The sequence below is a fragment of the Hyperoodon ampullatus genome (genome assembly GCF_949752795.1).
Source record: "Hyperoodon ampullatus genome assembly, chromosome: 9".
Taxonomy (NCBI): Eukaryota; Metazoa; Chordata; class Mammalia; order Artiodactyla; family Ziphiidae; genus Hyperoodon; species Hyperoodon ampullatus.
Window position 1 is genome coordinate 86,606,353 of NC_136922.1, and position 20,492 is coordinate 86,626,844.

General features: G+C 42.9%; 1 protein-coding gene across 2 annotated transcripts in view; it reads left to right on the forward strand.

The window, feature by feature from the left end:
• Window positions 1-8,179, forward strand: part of KLHDC10 (kelch domain containing 10) — a gene marked incomplete at its 5' end in the record, with an annotated part of 52,728 nt that extends 44,549 nt beyond the window's left edge. For both annotated transcript variants that reach the window (XM_079711792.1, XM_079711793.1), the window contains 6 exons: window positions 977-1,125; window positions 2,696-2,780; window positions 3,646-3,712; window positions 4,759-4,806; window positions 6,617-6,756; window positions 7,389-8,179. In XM_079711792.1, coding sequence (XP_079567918.1) covers window positions 977-1,125; window positions 2,696-2,780; window positions 3,646-3,712; window positions 4,759-4,806; window positions 6,617-6,756; window positions 7,389-7,598 — 699 coding nt within the window. In that variant the 3' untranslated portion in view covers window positions 7,599-8,179. The remainder of the gene's footprint in view (window positions 1-976; window positions 1,126-2,695; window positions 2,781-3,645; window positions 3,713-4,758; window positions 4,807-6,616; window positions 6,757-7,388) is intronic.
• Between the last annotated feature and the right edge of the window lie 12,313 nt (window positions 8,180-20,492).

A 20,492-nucleotide genomic window follows, 5' to 3' on the forward strand; every position in this document is an offset into this window, starting at 1 on the left:
TCCTTTTTTTTCCCTTACTCTTTGTTTCTGATTAAGATCAATGATCTAGACCTGTATGGAGGTTTCTATAAATGTCAGGACCTCACCCACCCCCAGTGAGAGATTTGGCTATTTATGGCCCAGGTCCTATCGTCTTTAGAGTGTAATGATGCTTTGAAGAGCTTTCTAACCTAAGTTATAGAGTAGATGATCCCTGTACTTGGTTAAGAGACTTTTATACAGATCTGAGCTAAAACACAGATTATATAGAAATTAGTTTCCAGTTAGGTTCTAGTGCTTCAAACCTTAGGTTTGAAAAGTTATATCTAAAAAGGTAGGAAAACAACTCACTATACTTCAGGGACCCTTTGAGAGTAATGGGCTAAGCTTAAAACAACCAAAGCTGTGGCTTCTTTCTCAACTAGCACTGGCTGGCACTGGTACTGATACATAGCTTCTGAACTATGTGTGAGGCACATACTGGATGACGTATCCCACCACAGGAGGCATTTAAACTCTAAGAAATTACCATAACAATAGCAAAACTTACATTGAGAAGAGTCTGGTGGAAAATGTCAAGTTTGGGGGACTGTCACCTCTAGACTTCTTACTTAAGGGATTCTGGTGCCTTATTTTCATATTTGCTCCTTCTCCTTAAGGGCATTTTTCTTCAGACTGCTTAGAAAGTGAAGCAGCTTTCAGTGGAAATGCTCGTGTCCATGATCTATAAATTCTTTGGTTGGCTGGGACCCCTAAAGATCATCTGACACCCTTTGCCTCTCTAGATAGAACTTTCTTTCCAGTTGAGCAAAGTTAACTTTTCTAAAAATAGTCTCTGTTTCTCTAACATCTTTAGTCCTTTTTAAGGGTCTGATTTTTAGAAAGTTAAAAAATACAAGAAAATTTCATAAAACGTGATTTGGGGATATCTAGTAAGGTTACATTCTTCAATCAAGTGTTAACGAGGAAGTCTCGTTCACCTTTCCTCATTATCCAGGCCATGGCTATCATCAATGGCTCCCTTTATGTCTTTGGAGGGACAACTGGCTATATTTACAGCACAGACCTGCACAAATTAGATCTCAATACCAGAGAGTGGACACAACTGAAACCAAACAACCTATCCTGTGATCTACCAGAAGAGAGGTGAGATTCTAGGATTAAAGCATATTTATTCTTTCTTGCTAAGATTTTACTTTTTTTCAGAATATTGGAAGTATGGTTTGAAGAAGACCCTTTGGCCTGGTTAAAATAGCTAACTGGCTGTTAGATCCCAGTTCAGCATTAAAGAAGGGTCTTCTGGTGAGGGAATGATATCTCCCTCTGAATTAAAGAAATTTTTTCCTGTTATTTCCTCTTGTACTTCAGTTTTCCTGCATTAGGAAAATAGTGAAACCAGTGGTAACAGTTGTAACTAAATTTCATATTACAGGCAAAATAATTACATTCTAGTTACTTTTTGATTTCCCTTCTTAACTTGCGTATTAGGATTCTTTGGCTCATTTGCTTACAACTGTATCCGCAGTAAGAACACAGTGCCTTGCCCACAGTGGTACTCAGTGAGTGTGGTTGGATGGATGGAAGAAAGGAAGGGAAGGTCATTTATTTTAAGTGCTCTGTTAAACACTCAAACATCGCATGATTCTCTTTAGTTGCCTTCTAGTAGCAGTCGTAGATCTTTCCCTTTTTTTTTTTTTCCTAATAGCAGTTGCCTCTTCTTAGAATTAAACTCACTGGAAAACTCAAAGAGGTTTTTTTGCCCTCTAAAGCAAAGACAGTAAATAATTTTTTATTCACTGTTTAGACTATTATGTCTTTGTTGCCTTTAAAAAAATGACATATGGGTGCCAAGGAAGACTTATTTCTATTGTAGTATCTTAGTGGGCTGATTATTGCAGAACTACCATGAGAGGACTTGGGAGATGGCTTGGTATGGGGAGCAATTTTGATGTAATTTATTTTATCAGCACCAGGGCCTCCAGGGAAAGGAGAAAATAGATTGTTTTCAAAGCATTTTCACATGGTTGCCTTCTTTGAATCATTTTATGGACATATTATAACTTGTTTCAGCTTTTAGCTAGACTGCTTGGATAAAAGTTCTGGTAGGTGTTTCACATTATATTCACAGTTTTATGTAGCATAATTTTTCTGATATTTTTGTATCTGTTAAATAAGTATCTTAATTTGAAAGCCCATAGTCTAAGCTTTCTAATTAAATGTAGGCAGATCACTTTTTAAAACTGTAATAATTTCCCCCCTTGTACAAAGTTATCACAAAAATATTATAGAAAATCTAGAAAATACCAATAAGCAAAATGAAGAAAATAAAAAGCAAAATCTAAACTCAGGGATAACCAGGATTAACATTTTGCATGTATCCTTATAGTCATTTTCTGTGCATATTTGTATATCTATAAACTCTTAGTAGGATTATAGCCTATCTGCTCTTATATAACTGATTTTTTTTTCAGTTAATGACATGAAAAGAAGTTATCAGTATATTAACCATCCTCTCTTCCTACATTCTTATTGTTTGCATGCTAATCCATTTTTATATATTGTATAATTTATTTAACCAATTCACTATTATTAAACATTCGGGTTATTTCCAATAATTTATTATTATAAATAATGATGCAATAAAAAATCTTGCAGCCAAATCTTAGGTAGATCATTTTTCCCATAATTATAAATGTATTTTATTGTATATTTTCAGATACAGACATGAAATTGCACATGATGGGCAGAGGATTTACATCTTGGGAGGTGGTACTTCTTGGACAGCTTACTCCTTAAACAAGGTATATTAAAAAAGAGAGAGAGAGGAAGAAGGCTAGAGAGAGGCATGTGTTATACTAAGCATAATAAGTAACAATTCTGTTACTGTAGATATTGTAATTTTCAAGCAGTTTCTTCATCAACACCTATTTTGTGTTAGATGCTCTTTATAATATAAGGTTGAACTCTGCCAACTGGATATGCTTTCCAGTTGACAGTTGCATAATCACACGCTGAAAATACTTCATTAGAACTACCCCTTTATGCTAGATGAGAAAAGACATTAAAAGAAAGATATAGTAGCTTAAATGGAGCAACTAATTAGATTTGGAACCAGGATTCTCAGAATGTCACATCCCTCTCATTGTCAGTGCTGTGTATCTAAAAAGAACAGGCATGTTTAGGACTGCACATCACTAACTTTAGAAAGCTGAGTTCTGAAGGGCTTTTATTCATCCGTCTCTGTGGCATTTCTAAATCCATATGTCCCAGGGGAAGTCTGTAGGCCTCAGTGCTCCTGATTTGGAACCTTAATGGTCTTTTTCAAGTTTTGTCAGAACTGCAGTTCCGTGTTTTCTTACCAACACTTGCTTTTTTCTGTTATAAAAATGATACATGTTCATTGTAGAAAATGTGCAAGTTGCAGAATTCCAACTTTTTTCTTCATTCTTTTCTATGATTTAAAAATAATAAAATTATGTATGTGCTGAATTTTCAATTGCTTCATTTAATGTTTTGCCTTATATTAGAATTAGGAAAGATCAGAGAATAGCAAAGGAAAAGAAGGCTTTTCAACCAAGAATATGTTTGTACAGGCTGTTACGAAAAATCCGGTTTTCAGGCTAGCTAAAATTTTTTGTGTATCTTTTTTTTTTTCCTCTCTTCAAGATTCATGCGTATAACCTTGAAACGAATGCATGGGAGGAAATTGCAACAAAACCCCATGAAAAAATAGGTAAATTTAAAATATTGATTCATTTATCTTTAATAAATGTATTTTATAGTTTTACTTGTTCTGAAAGAGAAAAAGTAATTTTATTGCATTATATGAGAAGAAAAATATCTGTTGAATTGGTATTAGAAATCACTTGTGGGACTTCCCTGGCGATCCAATGGTTAAGACTCCAAGCTTCTACTGCAGGGGACACGGGTTCGATCCCTGGTCTGGGAACTAGGATCCCGCGTGCCATGCGGTGTGGCCAAAAAAAAAAGAAAAGAAATTACTTGTATTCCTTAGCCCAATTATTATTCTTCCTCAGCAACTGAGCAGAGACTTTTATTTTTTTTATTTAATTTTTTAAATTTTTATTTATTTATTTTTGGCTGCATTGGGTCTTCGTTGCTGGGCGCAGGCTTTCTCTAGTTGCAGCGAGCGGGGGCTACTCTTCGTTGCGGTGTGCGGGCTTCTCATTGCAGTGGTTTCTCTTGTTGCGGAGCACAGGCTCTAGGCACGTGGGCTCAGTAGTTGTGGCTCGTGGGCTTCAGAGCACGGGCTCAATAGTTGTGGCGCACAGGCTTAGTTGCTCCTCGGCATGTGGGATCTTCCCAGACCAGGGCTTGAACCCGTGTCCCCTGCATTGGCAGGCGGATTCTTAACCACTGCACCGCCAGTGAAGCCCATGAGCTTAGACTTTTAATGGGGATTGGTGAATTCTGTGGAAGAGGGGAAATCTGGGTAGAATAAAAGTAGGCACTTAAATCAAGATCTACCTGTCCCTTTGTGGGTAAAAGGGCTTGGGAAAGCTACTGTAACCCCTGCCCACTGCCACCTCACTTTGTTTTCCTGACACCTTAACATTATGTCATTATGATGAAACTTATGATGGCTTTATTCTAGTGTGAAATAAGTCAGGATTGGAAGAACTAGTCAATGTTTGCTTTAATGCAACAAAGGGATTGTTTTAAGCAAGTTATTCATAGTATGTCTTTTGCTGTGTCGGATCACCATTATTCCCAGTCTTTCTGTGAATAATGGAATTTCTGTATTTATGTGTTTGGCAGGTTTTCCTGCAGCCCGAAGATGTCACAGTTGTGTTCAGATAAAAAATGGTAAGGATTTCAAATAACAGGCTGGTTCCATTTTTGTAATTGTACATACTGAGATTATTTTATTTCTTAATGATAACTCTTTAAAAGAGGCATAACTTTGGGGAGAGTCTGTTTCTTTTAGTTTATACTTAAAGAGAAATCCATAAAGTTCTGCATCTCTCAGCAATTTTCGTAAAGTAAACTAATGTGTTGTTTGGGTTCCCTCAGTTATCACAGATCTCAAAATAAGTGATAAATAAGCTTTTATTCTACCACCTAATCGTTCAGCACCCCACCTCAACAGATGTCTCTGGTTTTGGTGGGTAACACTAATAATACTGACATGCAGTAGAGACCTTGGTAGATATTGTATTAAAATTGTAATAGCTCCTTCAGAGTGTTATTTCATAAAGTTTATTCTCTTCTCTATCTGATGCCAAATAGAACTCTCAGCTCATTCTTTGGCCATATTACAACACAAGCATTGTATGGCTTCAGAAAGCAGCTGCAGCTGCTTTATCTTGAGTGTGATAAATGACTCCTCTTTGGATAAACGTCCTGTCTTTTAATTTACAGCTTATTTTATAGTTGGATATACCACCTTAAATTTTTGGAGGGGAGGAAGGTGTGTGTAAATTAGTTTGATAGCCTGTATCCTTTCAGCAAATTAGTTCAGATTTTACTAGGATTATGCTGCCATCTCTAGTACAGAGGCACTTTTTATTATGCTTCTGCTCTTTGGACAAGATTTATAGATAGTGGCGTTGTTCAGCTTTGCCTCTCTAAGAACGGAGCCATACTTCTTTAAAATTCTAGCCAGAAAAGTTTCCAGTGTATTTTATAGTTTAATTGTATCGAGTTAAACTTGATCTAGATCTGAGTTAAGACATGTATTCATTTGGTTCTTTGAGTCCAGGCACCATACAAATGGAATTCAGCTATAGTTGTGGGCATTTAGCTTGAAGGTTCACATAGCCTTTGTTACATGTTGTCTACTTAGTTATAACTAACTGATTTTATAAAAACAAAAAGAACAACAAGAACAATAATAAAAAAACCCTTTAATTTTGGGAAGGTTTTGTTCCTGACGTAAATAACTGGTACAGATCAAATGGGACTTCAAACTGTCCTCTTTGGGCTGAAGAAAGCTTGGAAAAACCTCTTTTGTGCCCCCAAACTGAACATTGCAGGTTAATTGTCTAAGTAGAGAATGTTTGTCTCTATGGGCAGAAAAATGTCTATCCTTTTCAGGATGTTATTTAAAAGAAGAGTTTGCAACCTGGTGGCCTGCAGATGTGTTCTGTTTGGCTCATGTGTGTATTACAGTTTTTGAATTAGTGGCCAATACTTAAAAATCAAAATGTTTCACTTTTCAAAAAATCTGGATTTCCAGTGTCTTTTAAAAAATTGGAAGATCTGGCAATTGCTGACCCTAAGTCCTACATGGCATCGATGAGCTGGAGCTGCATTGCCATCTTCCTCATTAGAGCAAGTGCACTCCTATTTGTTCCCTGGACCTATTTGTTTATTTTCCCTGAACCTTCTTGCTCATTCACTTCCTATGCCTGGCACCTGTAGGTATTTGAATTTGAGAACCTAGGCATGAAGCTTCCTCAGAGGCTTGCATCCTTAGCCCTAGCAAAGATCCCAACATAGTGTCCGAACTCTAGTGAGGGACAGGACAGCAGCATGAGCGGCCCGCCAGCTGGAGTCCTCTGTGGTATGGGGACTGAACTGGTCCCGTGTCATCTAGCCGTGAGAGCTACTACAGGACATGCTGTCACTGTGGCCCTTTTCCTTTGTGTGATTTTGCTTTCTCTTTTCCTGATAGATGTGTTTATTTGCGGGGGCTATAATGGAGAAGTGATCCTGGGAGATATCTGGAAGCTGAATCTGCAGACTTTTCAATGGGTAAAGCTCCCAGCTACCATGCCAGAGCCAGTTTATTTTCACTGTGCAGCTGTTACACCAGTAAGCTTTCATTTTTGTATCTTTTTTATGTAGTTGCAGATGATAAGGAGATATTTTTAGAGATATAGCAAGAAAAAAAGATTCTGATATTAGCAAAGCTTGGATTAAGAATGTGTTTTTAAAACCTTTCTTCCAAAGCTAGCTCTTCCTCTGAGAAAAGGGGAGAAAAAAACATCATATACAAGCTTAAAAAGAGCAACATAAATGTAAAAGAAATGCTACATGTGGCATTCAGGCCCTGACAGTGATATCAAAGGTGTTTCCTGGGAGGGCAGAATAGTTTTACCCCCAAGATGCCATGTTATTGAAGATTCTACTAGTTTCTTGAATGCAAAGCCTTTTATTTTCACCTTGTACCCTAGTACTGGGCACAGTGGATACCTAATATCGTCTTAGTTTACCGTTGTTGGAGTTGTTGTTGAAGTAAAACCAGCCTCTTGCTTTTCCCTTAGTAACTCGTTCAGTGTCTAAGCCTTTCTTGATCTCTGCACTGTGTTGGGATCAGTGAGAAACTTTTCTGTTTCCTGTCGTCTAATTCAGCCTACTATGAACTTTTTGGCTGAACATTCAGCGTAAGTACCTGTTTCTCTCCCATGTGAATTTATCCTCTTTTGACTGCCATTTGTTCATAGGCTGGTTGCATGTACATTCATGGAGGAGTGGTGAACATCCACGAAAATAAACGGACTGGGTCGTTGTTTAAGATCTGGCTGGTGGTTCCTAGCCTGCTGGAACTGGCGTGGGAGAAGCTGCTTGCGGCCTTCCCCAACCTAGCAAACCTCTCCCGGACACAGCTTCTGCACCTTGGACTCACACAGGGACTCATCGAGCGCTTGAAATGAGGATTTCTGGACTGTTCATTGATACTGGAAATGTTAATTTAAAGAGACTCCTTTATTTATGGGCAGTGTAGAATGTGCTACAGAGAGGATTGGTTACCCTGATCAAGGCCTTATTCAGAAAATACATCAGATGCCTTTCTGTAAATTGTTTTAAGTTTATGGAATCTCACTTTCCCTCGTGCTTTTTTCTTTGCTTCTCTCCCTTCTGCCCCAATACACACACACATACTCACGTACTCCCTCTTCCTTGATGGAGTTGAGGGAGAGTCTCAAAGTACCTTAATGTTATGAATCAAGATAAGATAAAGAAAATTTTAAAGGAACTCTAAACATATGACCCTGTCAGGCAGTGCTCTATAAATTAAAGCAACATCATCAATAAAAACAAAAATAAAATTAAAAAAATTAAATCCAGCAACAGCAACAAGAAGTTTTGGGGATAGATCAAGAAGGCTAACCTTGAGACTCTTGCAGATTATAGGGAAAGCTAGATGTTTAACTTCCTGTTTTCAAAGGTACATCTAATTGAGTAGCTGGATCTAATGGCAGCGGTGGTTGATGTCTTGCTGCCTAGGTACCTAAACCGATCCTTTGACTTTGGAGAAAAGTTAAGCAGCTCAGCAGCTCTTGATTAGTGATTTCTTTTCTCATCCTTATGGTGCCAGCAGTGGTTAGAGTTGACTTGTCTGAAGACTTTATTGTGTGTTGTAGTTGTGCTGTTTGTTGTTGCTCTTAGAAATTATGGCACCAAGAACATTTCAAATCAAGAAATTTATGGTGGTCAAAGTTTTTCGTTCTGGGTAGTTTTGAAATTCTCCTATGCTTATTAATGGTTTCAAGTATCTTTTGGACTTCATTGTGGGGAATTGCAGACCCTAAGTGTGTGGCATAAATGCTGTGGGACATAAACGTAAGCTCGTGGGAGGCCAGAGTAGAGCAGGGCAGGGAGGGCTTCTGCTCTGGGCTGTGAGCTTTGACTGTCATATTGGCCATTTCCTTTCAGAACTGTTTCTTTCTTTTTTTTTTTTTTTCTTTATTGGAGTATAATTTCTTTACAATGGTGTGTTAGTTTCTGCTTTATAACAAAGTGAATCAGTTATACATATACATATGTTCCCATATCTCTTCCAGAGCTGTTTCTTTTCTCACTCTGGGCCATGCGCCTGCCGTATTCACAGGCAATGGATTTTATCTCTAGAAAGCCAGTTGGCCCTTGATTTTTCTCTTAGCTTTTTGCCTCGTTTTCTGTCTGCTTTAATGTGCATGGTGCTGTGAGTAATTGCCTAGTAACTGGATAAAAGGTCTTGGGGAAAAGACACAGGTCATTCTTCCTGAAGAACTAAGTATCATTTTTAAAACTAGCATGAGGAAGGAATGAAACTGAGGATCATTCACTTTTTGGTGTGAAATTTTAGTTCTGGTTTGTTTTGTGTTGTATTTTAATTCTAAAAAAGAAATGACCTAAATTTTTACTTGCTTTGCCATCAGGCTGCTAGAGTGGTCACTGAGACATGAGCAGTTGGAAGTCCTTCGGTGTATGAAGTGCTAAAGGTGTGCAAGAGGGCACAGTGCTGATCATTCCGTTGGTTACGTCATAACAGGAGACTCAGATGGGAGACTAGGGACATGTTTTTGCTTTAAGTGCCTCTTTTTCGCTTAGCTTTTAAAATTCTTCTTCTTCCTTTGTCCCAGAAGGGAATCTCTTAGGCTCATGTGTGGATTTAAAATCACCTTTGAGTTATGGCTAAAAAGTTACCATCTAGTGTTCAGTTCTGGGGAAGAGAAAAATGTGGCCTCTAGACTTGGACTCCTAACCTCCAGGCCTTATTATAACCTCCCATCCATGTGGGGTTGAGTTCATAGAGCCTGTGTTCTGCAAGGTCTTGTAACAACCTTTCATCTGTGAGCTTGGGTCCTTTTGGGGGGTGAGGGGGTAGGGGGGAGGCAGGGAAAGGAGCAACTCCTCCAGAGGCCCCATCCCCCTCTTGCCATGACCAGTCTGGCCTTTAACTTCTTACCACCCACTGCTAGGCTTGTTCCAGTGAGGAGCTCTCTCCAGAGCAGGTCAGTCTGAGCAGCTCCATTAGTTCAAAACAAAGCTTTGCTGCATGACTCCAATCTAGTCTCTGGATGTTTGGGCAGAAACTATCCATAATTAAACAAGTCACACTACCCAGGGTGGCAAAAGGATCTTTGTCTTAGATTTTTTTTTTTAACATCTTTATTGGAGTATAATTGCTTTACAATGGTGTGTTAGTTTCTGCTTTATAACAAAGTGAATCAGTTATACATATACGTATGTTCCCATATCTCTTCCCTCTTTCATCTCCCTCCCTCCCACCCTCCCTATCCCACCCCTCTAGGTGGTCACAAAGCACCGAGCTGATCTCCCTGTGCTATGCAGCTGCTTCCCACTAGCTATCTATTTTACATTTGGTAGTGTATATATGTCCATGCCACTCTCTCACTTTGTCACAGCTTACCCTTCCCCCTCCCCATATCCTCAAGTCCATTCTCTAGTAGGTCTGTGTCTTTATTCCCATCTTACCCCTAGGTTCTTCATGACCTTTTTTTTTTTTCTTAGATTCTATTTATGTGTGTTAGCATACGGTATTTGTTTTTCTGTTTCTGACTTACTTCACTCTCTGTGACAGACTCTAGGTCCATCCACCTCACTACAAATAATTCAATTTCGTTTCTTTTTATGGCTGAGTAATATTCCATTGTATATATGTGCCACATCTTCTTTATCCATTAATATGTTGATGGACACTTAGGTTCCTTCCATGTTCCAGCAATCCCACTACTGGGCATATACCCTGAGAAACCATAATTCAAAAAGAGTCATGTACCAAAATGTTCATTGCAGCTCTATTTACAATGTCCTGGATCTATAGGGACCAAAGACTGAATGCTCAGCCTCTGTGCTTATCCTTCCATAGTCCTTGGGATATAAGCAGGTTTCTAGTTCTGTGACACCAGAGAGCTGAAAGAGAGACTGGTTCAATCCACACTTGCTAGCATCCTTTTTAAAACCTTCTGAAGGCAGTCTTCTTTGAGGTAGACTTTGGAGGCCTGACATCCAAGACCTTGAGTGTGACATTTTCATAAAAGTACATATCTTTGGTCTAAAGTGTCTTCTTTTAATATAACACTAGTGAAAATGATGTAGTATGATCAGCTCTGAGTGCTATAGAACCACACATGTGCATGTGTTCTGAATGCCAAATGAGACTGTGTGTATGATGACTTAAATGTAGATGACTAGAATTTTATATTGGGAGTCACCAGGCATTTTAGTATATCCAAAACCAGCACTCTGAATTCCTGACACTGTTACTTGATTTAGGAAAGTTTATGCCTGCTGCTTCTCTGCCTCTTTGAGGTACTCCCAGCTATCTTACTGCAGTCCTGTAAGTTTAAGTGCAATATATAGAAACACATATGGATATATACAGATTATATATAAGGTATGACTATAAAGCAGGTAGACTACTATTTTGTATCTGTCTTGGGGAAGCCAGCTCATTACTTTAGAGTCAAATTATACCAAAAACTTGAGATGTGATTGGCTGGCTTAGGCCAACTCTTGGTAAAGCTGGACCTTCAAGTCCAGTGTTTCCTTACTCCAACTCTTAGAGACTTGTTGTTTCTTGGGTTTGTTAGAATTGAGACTTTTCCCCAGTCATCTTTGTACTATATCATGTTTGCATATCTTCTTATATTTCTTTGCCTAGGAACAAGGAAGTCTACCTGTAAGGAGTTTTCTAAATGGAGAATTAAAACCTAATATTTAATACTATGAGTTCTCCCATGTATATACTAATTTATCTGTGAAAGTAATACTTTATTAAATGAAGAAAATGATGCTTTTTTCATTTAATAAGGGATTTTCCATATTCTGGAAAATCTATAAACCAGTATAGAATAGATTGAAATTTTAACTGTTCAGGGGCCAAACTGAAACCCTTTCTACTGGCAAATCTTCTTTTTTCAGGGCCCTGGTGACATGATGTAAAAATTTGCTCTAAGCTATTCATGTCCATTACATAGCTAGATTAAAAAATATAATAATAAACATTAACATTTCTAAGCAAAAGGTATAATAACAGTGACCTTTCATTACCCAGAGTAAAGCACAGATAATTGAAATCCACAGATAATCAGTGTTTCAACTTTTCTATCAAACAATTGATTGATTTATAGTTCTTCCTTCTCCCTACCGTTTCCCACAAGCACCTCCTTTTCAATGGAGTGGGGCTAATGTGTAGTTAGAAATTGAAAAGCAGGAATCACGGAGGGGCTAGAGACCAGCAAACATATAAGCAGCCCAGTTAGCTGTAGGTGGTCAACCTGATGACAGCGGTTAATGGTGAGTTTAGATGTCACTCTTCACTCTTCTGCTTTGGCGTAGTCTCCTGCCCTGAGTTCTAGGCTGTCTCTCCTATAACCACCAAAGAACTCTTAGCACATATTGGAAGAAAAAAGCTGTGTATGATGCAGAGGAAATCCCATCATTTGAATACATTTCTTTGGATCTTTGCAAAAACTTGCTTTTCCACTATTCTTGAAGGAGCCTCAACCTTTCCTACAACCCATATAGCTTGGCTTGTAGGAAAGGTTGAATTATCCTCTAAGACTACGTTGGTCTTAATTCTGTAAAACCAGTTTGTTTTTATGTGGTCTTAAAGATGTTTAAAAGGTGGCATAGGTTACTGAATTGTCCACCTGCCAGCACTCTGATATAACACAAAAAGTCAATTTCCTCATTCTTCATTGTTCTAGCGTTGAGCTCCAGGATGGATGAGGGTTTATGGTCCTATGATCATAAGCTTCCAAAACTGGTCACCATTTGCTTAAATTGCTTAGGTTCCCCAAATGCCTCGGGGCTCTAGGAGCGTTGGCAGGGCCTGAGGTAGGCTTGGTAGAGTTCTGTAACCTCTGTGTGCATCGCCACCAGATCATGCCCAGCAGTGGCGTTTCCCTTCTAAGGTCATTAGATTTGGTGGAAAGTGACCTCTTCCCTCATCTGGTGTTACAGAAAGAAGTTTTGAGTTGTGCTTCAAAAGTGGTACCATCTTTTTAACATAATTTTCATGTTTTTATCTTTTTTTTTTTCACTTCTTAGAAGTTTTTAAAAGGCCCTGCTTAGTCACTGTACAGGGTGAGTCAGAGGCAGTTTCACCAAGCTGTAGTAATTGCTGTTTTACTAGTTGCACATTTAGAATACAAAGGAGGCATCAGAAATACACTGACTTTCTCTAAAGCCACTTCCTTGTACACAGAGTCTGAGCAGGGACAGCGCCAGGCATCTCCCTGTAAAGGCACCTGCCAATGAGGATTTTTCTGGAAGAACTAGGCAAGAAAGGGAAACCCCCCTCACATGCAGTCTCTGAGGCGAGCCTGGGCTTGGCTCTTGGCACAGGGTATGCTTAGGCCACACACGATGCTTGCCTTACTTTAAAGCTGTTTGCCACAGTCCTGTTAAGTAGTGTGGAAGTCCTTTTGCAGTCTGGTGTGCATGCCATATGATCAGGACAGCTTTTCCTACCTTACCTGGTTTCCTACAAGCAGGTAGGAAATATAGTGAATTTACCCTAAAATGTCCAATCTGTATTTATGTATCTTGTCAGTGTTTTGCTGTTGGTTTTCTAAAACAATCTGATCAATAAATCTTATCCAGATCTATTTGGTTCAAGGCCACCTTGATTGTCTGACAGTAACTTGTGTATGTGAGCTCATCTCTATGACCCAAGCGTCAGTCCAGCCTACCTCCGCCACTCCCTTCACCACCCCACAGGGTCCAGTTTTCTCTCTGTGTCGTCTGCCTTTCACACCCACCCACTGTGGGCGCCTTCTCTCTGCTCCCCGTCTGGAACTCCTGGACACACGTAATCCACTCAACGCAACACGGCTCCCTCCAGGACATCAGCAAGGGAGTAACTGTGGGGCAAGGCATACTCCCTTTTACTGCCCCCTCCCATATATTCCCCAAACCACCTCCACACAAGTTTATATGGATGTATCAAGACTTCTGAAGGGTTGGAGGAGCTACAGGGAATTCAGAGGAAGAATGTGAACCTTTACATACAGAGTCACGACTATCCGTATGATTCAAGGGAAAAGCCCCAGGAGGATCTGAGCCCTTCGCCAGGGTCCTTTGGGAATGAAACCACAGTTCCTAGTTCTGGAACTGGTCTTCCAGATGCTTCCTTCTCCAAGACCTCTGCTTTGTGTAGCTTCACTTCTAATGAGATCCCCTCTCTCAGTAGTACTTTTCTTCATGTCTCTTAAGTGCGAAGTAGGTGTGGACACTCCCCAGTCTGGTCACTTGTAAGGTCTCCCATCCAGAATTGCACGTGCACCTTTTGTTTTCCAGTGTTTCCACTGACAAACTTTAGGATCAAATACTAAATTAGGATGAATAATCTTAGATATTATAAATCCACAGGAGGAAAAGATACAATTTCTACCCCTTAATTAATTCATAAGCCTTCCCAGCCCACCTTACAGTTAACATTTTACGGTTATTATGCAGAGCAATTTTATTTCCTTTGGTTTATTTTTCCTGTCTCTTCTAAAGTATACTCCCCTCAGACCTACCAGCAATAAGAAGTGGACCTTACACCTTTTAAACCAGCCAGAGCTTCGAAATGAACTCATGTTAATATCCGATTTGGTTCTTAGATGAGACCCATCTTAGCTTAGTAGGAGAGTTTCCAGTGGCTTAGTTGGTTTGGGTGGGTTTGTTCTGCCAGTTTCATGCATAAAATTCTAGTTTGTCAAAATGCTATCACTAAACTACTGTTAACTGAATAGTACAACCACATTCTCTTGAGTTACTCTTCTGCAGTAATTGTTTGAGGGGAGAAGACATTGATAAAACTATCCAGTTCCCATACTACCTTCAGATGAAAGGCCCAGGTTCCAGACCAGCCCTAGACTAATTTTCCATGATGATGGAAATGTTCTGTGTTTGCACTGTCCAATGTGTAGTAGCCACTAGCTGCTGGCTCTTGAGCACTTCAAATGTGGTTTTTGTGACTGAGAAACTAAATTTTAAATTTGATTTAGGGCATCCGTGGTGGCGCAGTGGTTGAGAATCTGCCTGCCAATGCAGGGGACACGGGTTCGAGCCCTGGTCCGGGAAGATCCCACATGCCGCAGAGCAACTAAGCCTGTGCTCCACAACTACTGAGCCTGCACTCTAGAGCCCGTGAGCCACAACTACTGAGCCCACGTGCTGCAACTACTGAAGCCCACGCGCCTAGAGCCTGTGCTCCGCAACAAGAGAAGCCACTGCAATGAGAAGCCCATGCACCGCAACAAAGAGTAGCCCCTGCTCGCCACAACTAGAGAAAGCCCGTGCGCAGCAACGAAGACCCAATGCGGCCAAAAATAAAATTAAAAAATCAAAACAAATCTAAAAAAAATTTTTTTTAATTTTTGATTTAGATTTATTTAAATGTAAATAGTCAGACGTGGCTAGTGGCTACCTAGACAGTACAGTTCTAGAAAGAGATAGCCTGGAGAGTTGGGAGACCAGGGCTTGGCTCTTGGCTCAGTCCATAATAGTTCTGTATGCAATTTGCTTTCCTCTGGGCCTTGGTTTACTCATCTGTCAAATGAGGAGTTTGGCTAGATAATCTCCAACGTCCCTTTCAGATCTAACATTCTGTGATTATGACCAAAGGCCTGGAGCATAATGGTAAACATCATATGTGAGCATCCACACTAGGACTGGACTTGCATTAGCTCTTCACCTTGATCTTTATATTAAAATTGTTGATCCTACTTTGATAGGAGGTCTACTGCAAAAGCCAGGTAGTTCCTTAGTGAGTGACACACTAAAGGGTACCCACTTGCTCATTGCAGGCTCCGAGGAAGAGTGCTGAAAATGGAGTATGGAATAGAACAAGGCCAGCTGCCAGACTCACCTATGACCCACTGGTTTCCAAGCACGAGGCATGCTTGTTAAAAACAGATTCCTGGGCCCAAATCCCAAAGATTCTGTTCTCGTAGGTGAGTTATTTTAACATGCTCCTCAGTTGATTACAATTTAGCTGGTTTACAACATTTGAGAATCCTTGTCCCGCGGCTGAGCTGACCGTCTGGTACTGGCTGAGATGACCAGGAGACCTCCCTACCTTACTTATCACTGTCACACTTCATTGCCCAACAGGGAACTAGAGCAAAGGCCAGAATAAGTGCTTCCCAAAACTTGCTCTGTTAGAACTCAGTGTGAAGATGGCAGACTGGCCACCCACGTTCCCCTCCTCTCCCCCTTGGAAAACCACTAGTAATAATAGTAAAATGGCCTTCGTTTTCTTTTCCCTAAAATGGGGCTAATAACTATAACCTGTCTCTTGACATTATTGTGTGCCTTAAATAAGTAGATACATGTAAAGTGCTCAGAACGATGTTTGGCACATAGTAAGCATTATTAGGTTGCTCTCTGGAGTTGATGGAACAAGAAATAAAGGCGAAGTACTTTTACTTACTAAAATTATAAAAATAACCAATAAAGAAACTAAATATAAGAGGATGAGGCAGGAGAGATGGAGTGATGGAAGTCAGATAAATCCTCATCTTCCATACCAGGAAGGAAAAATACAGAATGTCTCAAATAACCAGGAAAGCACATTAATTAGAGATGTAAAGGTATGCAAAGAAAGACAAAAGAGCTAACAGTTGTAAGACAGGTTGGAAGGTAAGAAGAGCTGCAGCAGGGGCTGCTGATTTTTCAACTGTGTTCTTGGTTTTTGTTGGTTTTTGTTGGTTTTTTTCCTTTTCTCCCCTTTATAAAGCAGAATTTCACAGCTCTTTCAATTTAGTTCTTCTTCAGGATACCGTAAATCTGGGTCCCTTCTGACAAAGTCTGGCTGTAAATGATTGGGTGATTCAAAGGATGGGGAGGTCATACCCCATTTCACAGATTGCGGAGCCAAGACAAGCCAAGTCAGGTGATTTGCCATGAGAGCTAGCCTGACCCGCAAAGCCCAGAAAAGGGGCGCCCTGCCTGCAATTCCGAGAGGTTTTCTGTAATAACTGTCACCCGCCGGGCGGGGCCTGGCTGCAGGCAGCAAGTCGTTACCGAAAAAACCCCTAGCGAAGGGCGTCTGGAGAACCACATCCGCCCACCCCAGCCTCCCGGGGGTGGGCCGTTCCGGGCTGTGAAGCCCTGGGCTGGGGCAGGGAGGGCCGTGTTGTCAGGACTTCGGGGTGCGCTGGGGTTACAGCTTCAGGGACGCCGGATCCCCGACGCGCCACCTCCACTCCTGCAGTGAGACCCCCGCCGCCCTGCCGCCCTGGCTTTTGCCCGGTTGGGCCGTGGACACACGGAGGGGGCAGTCAAGAGTCGAGTTTCTCCGTCCGCAGCAAGATTGCCTGGTGCTGCAGTCAAGCGTCGCGAAGAGCCGTCCCTTTGGCTCCCCTGCTTCCCCCTAGCAGGGATGGAGCCGGCGGAGCTCCGCCCGGAGCGGGCAACCGCCACCCGGCCGGACCCGGAAAGAAGTGGTGGTGGTGGAGGGGGTCCGGCGCTCACTACCTCTGGGTCGGTTCCTAACTGAGCACCTACTACGTGCCCAGCGCAGTGTCGGGCGCTGGGGATGCAGCAGGGAATATGGCCCTGCCTTCAGGGAGCTTCCATCTGGGTGCGGGTCGGGGTGGGGGGCTAATGTGAATACGAACTATTTTACGTTTTACATAGAAAAGTTAGATAAAGCCTTTTTAAGAACCCAGTGAATGTGCAGGAAGAGCTAGAAAGCGCCATGAGGAAGAATGTTATTGTAACGGACCAAACCCACCTCCTGGAGTCTTCTAGAAGGAAGGAGAAAGGGGAACCCGGAAGAAGAGGTACTGGAGGCAAAGAAGGAGGGGTAGGCCAGGCAGATCATGACGAGCCGGGCAGATAGTTTAGCTTTTATTTTAAGAGCAGTGGAAAGCTTTAAGGCAGGGAGAACACAAAAGGATGCTTCTGGCTGCCGCAGGGAGGGTGCAAGAGGAAGCAGGACTCTGTTAGGAGGACATGGCAGTGGTCCAGGCAGGGTGAGGATGCTTTGGGCCGGGGCAGCAGGCAGGGCTGGATTTCAGCTCTCATTCCTCCTCACCCCCAGCAGGGCGCTCTTGTGCAGTGAACAACTGCCCAGCTCTGGGCAGAGGCCCAGCAACCTGGGCCAGCACCGCAAAGACTTTGCTAACACTCAGCCCCGCAGGGAAGAGGAGGGGGTAGGCCGGAGAGAGGAGCCCCGACCCTGTCCGCTCCAGGGCCCAGAGCCTCCCAATGCAGCCCACCACGCCTAGCGGAGCGGCTCTCAGGATTGGAAAGGGGCGGGGGCACCACTCTGAACCGGAATGATCTGGTTTAGAGCGGCTGGCTTTCCCGTCCTCCCTCTCCTTCCGCGACAGGCTGGTTTTTGCCGCAGTCCCTGACCAAGGTAAACAGAGAGGAGGGAGGAGGGAAGAATGCTCTGTTTCCATGGCAACCCAGAGGGCAGTCGATATGGCGCTCTCGGGTGTGTGAGTGTGGCTTCAGGAGGAAGAAAAGGCTCATTAGAAAAGCAACAGGGAGTGAGGCCGCTCCCCACGCACACGGTGGGGGGTTGTTCTGGAACATGATGCGGGCCTGGAGGAGGGGAGGAGAGGAGGCAGGAGGCAGGCACTCGCGGTGGAGTGGCAGGTGAGCCAGAGGGCTGGGGACACGCCAAAGTGCTACTGTGACATCTATCGACCTGTCACTCATCCTCACACCCAGGAAGCAAAAGACAGAGATGCCAGAGCTCTCAGAGCCTCCCCAAACTCACACCTGGCTGTCCCTTTGCAGAAAATGTTTTCGTGGGGCAGCTCAGCGGAGGGGCAGATTAGATCCAGAGCCCCAGGCCCAAAGACACGGCTTGTCTGAAACAAACAACTGCGGGTGAGCTAGGGGACACCGCTGTCCCTTCTGTGCTCCCCTCAGAGGCCTCCTGGGCTCTTCCTGTACCTCCTTTAGACCCCTGGAAGGCTGACACCTCAATGTGGCATCATGACTATGGAAAAGTCATCCTTTTGCTGAAGGGGGGAGTGTGATGAAATAGACTAACTTCCACACAGGATTTTGGGTGTAGGGTCACAGAGGAGTGTCCCCCTCAGTCCTCCAGAGGACAAGGACTGTCTCTTTTTCACCGTGCCACTCTCCAGCCGCTGACTGGAGCCCTCTTTCGCACTGCGGTCTTCCCTCAGGAGCAACGTGAGTGCATCATTAACCGCTTCTGGTTTCAAGGCTTCATGTTAGATTCATCAGAAACTCGTTCCACCAGAGGAATCAGCCCAGCAGCTCCTGGGAAGGGCCTTTCTCTCATTTATCTCACCTGTGTGCGCAGGGATGGGAGAAAATCTGGAACAGAGGGAACTTGTAGGTGGTAAACTTCCTGCCCCAGCGAAGCAGAAGGAACCTGCTCAGAGGAGAAGCGGCTGCAGTGACACTACAGGGGAAGCTGGAGGGAGGTGCCCTCTAACCTCAGTTTCCCCAGGCCGTGTAGAGAATCCTGGCAGTGGGGCTTCAGAGCCCAGGAAATGCTCACCCACATGCTCTCTAGCCCACACCCTTCTCTTAGCCTGGGCCCTCAGGCTGTGGTCTGCCTGGGGGATAGACACCTTCAGGACAGAACTGGGGTACAAGGGAATGCCAGGGGAGCACAGGAACAAGGCACAGAGATGCTGTCTTCCCTCGCAGAGCACCCAGAAGTGTCAAGTTTACTCAGCTCTTTCCATGGCCCGTGGATTCCAAACTTCTTTGACCTCAACTCCCGCCACCTCTTCCGGCCACAGCACCTCCTTGCTGTTCCTTGACCAGTCAGTCATGCTCCTGTGTCAGGGCCTTGGCACTGGCTGTTCCTTCTGCCTGGAAGCCTCTTCCTCCAGCCTCCACAGGGCTCAATCTCTCACCTCCTTCAGTTCTTTATTCAAATGTCATCTTCTCCACGAGGCAGAGCCAGGGATAGAGTGAGGTGAGTGAGGCAACTTAGCCTTCCCTGACCCCTCTATTTACAATTGTAGACTGCCACCCCCACTAGGAGTCCCTATCCTCTTCCCAAAGCATGGAACACCATCTTATTTAGTATTTATCCTATTTATTGTCCAACTTCTCTATTAGAATGGAAGTGTCATGAGGGCAGGAATCATCTCTGCCATGTTCTTGTTCTGTTTTCCCCCAGAGCCTAGAACAGAGCCTGACACACAGTAGGTTGCTCAATATACACTGCTGAATGGATGGATGGATGGATGGGTGGATGGATGGGTGGAGGCTTGGAGGGATAGATGGATGGATGGGCTGGTGGATGGATAAATGAGGCCATGGGTTCAATAGGTTTTGTCTCGCACCTGTTCTCAACACAAGTAAAAGGTGTTCTGCATGCAGCCTAAGAAGATGCTGGCAATGTGACCTAACACTCTCTTGGTAAGGCACACGTGGGATGCACAGGACTTACTATTAAAAAGAAAAAGAAAGAAAACTAGCTGTTAAAAAAAAGAATGAAGATGGACTCTGCTATTTCTACCAGACCTGGTAGCCTCTGCAGGCTTTAAGATTCCTTTTGTGGGCCAGCGATGATAGCATGGGTAGAGCCTGAGACTGGAGTCCAGGAGCCTGCCCACTGGGTGGAGTAAAGTGTAGTGGAGGGCAATAGCCAAGGTGTGCTCCCTGCCCCTACCCCATGCCAAGGACTTTTGGGGATTGCTCAGGGTGGGCAGCCATGAAGCAGCTCTCTGTGGGCTTTGAGCCCAAATGGGACATGCTGGGAGGTCTCTACCACCAAGAGACTCAGTGGGTGCACTGAGAGAAGATGCAGGAAAGGCGGTGGAAGGGGTGGGGGGAGGGACCACTCAGAACCACGCTAGTTCTTCTCTCAGGCAGGG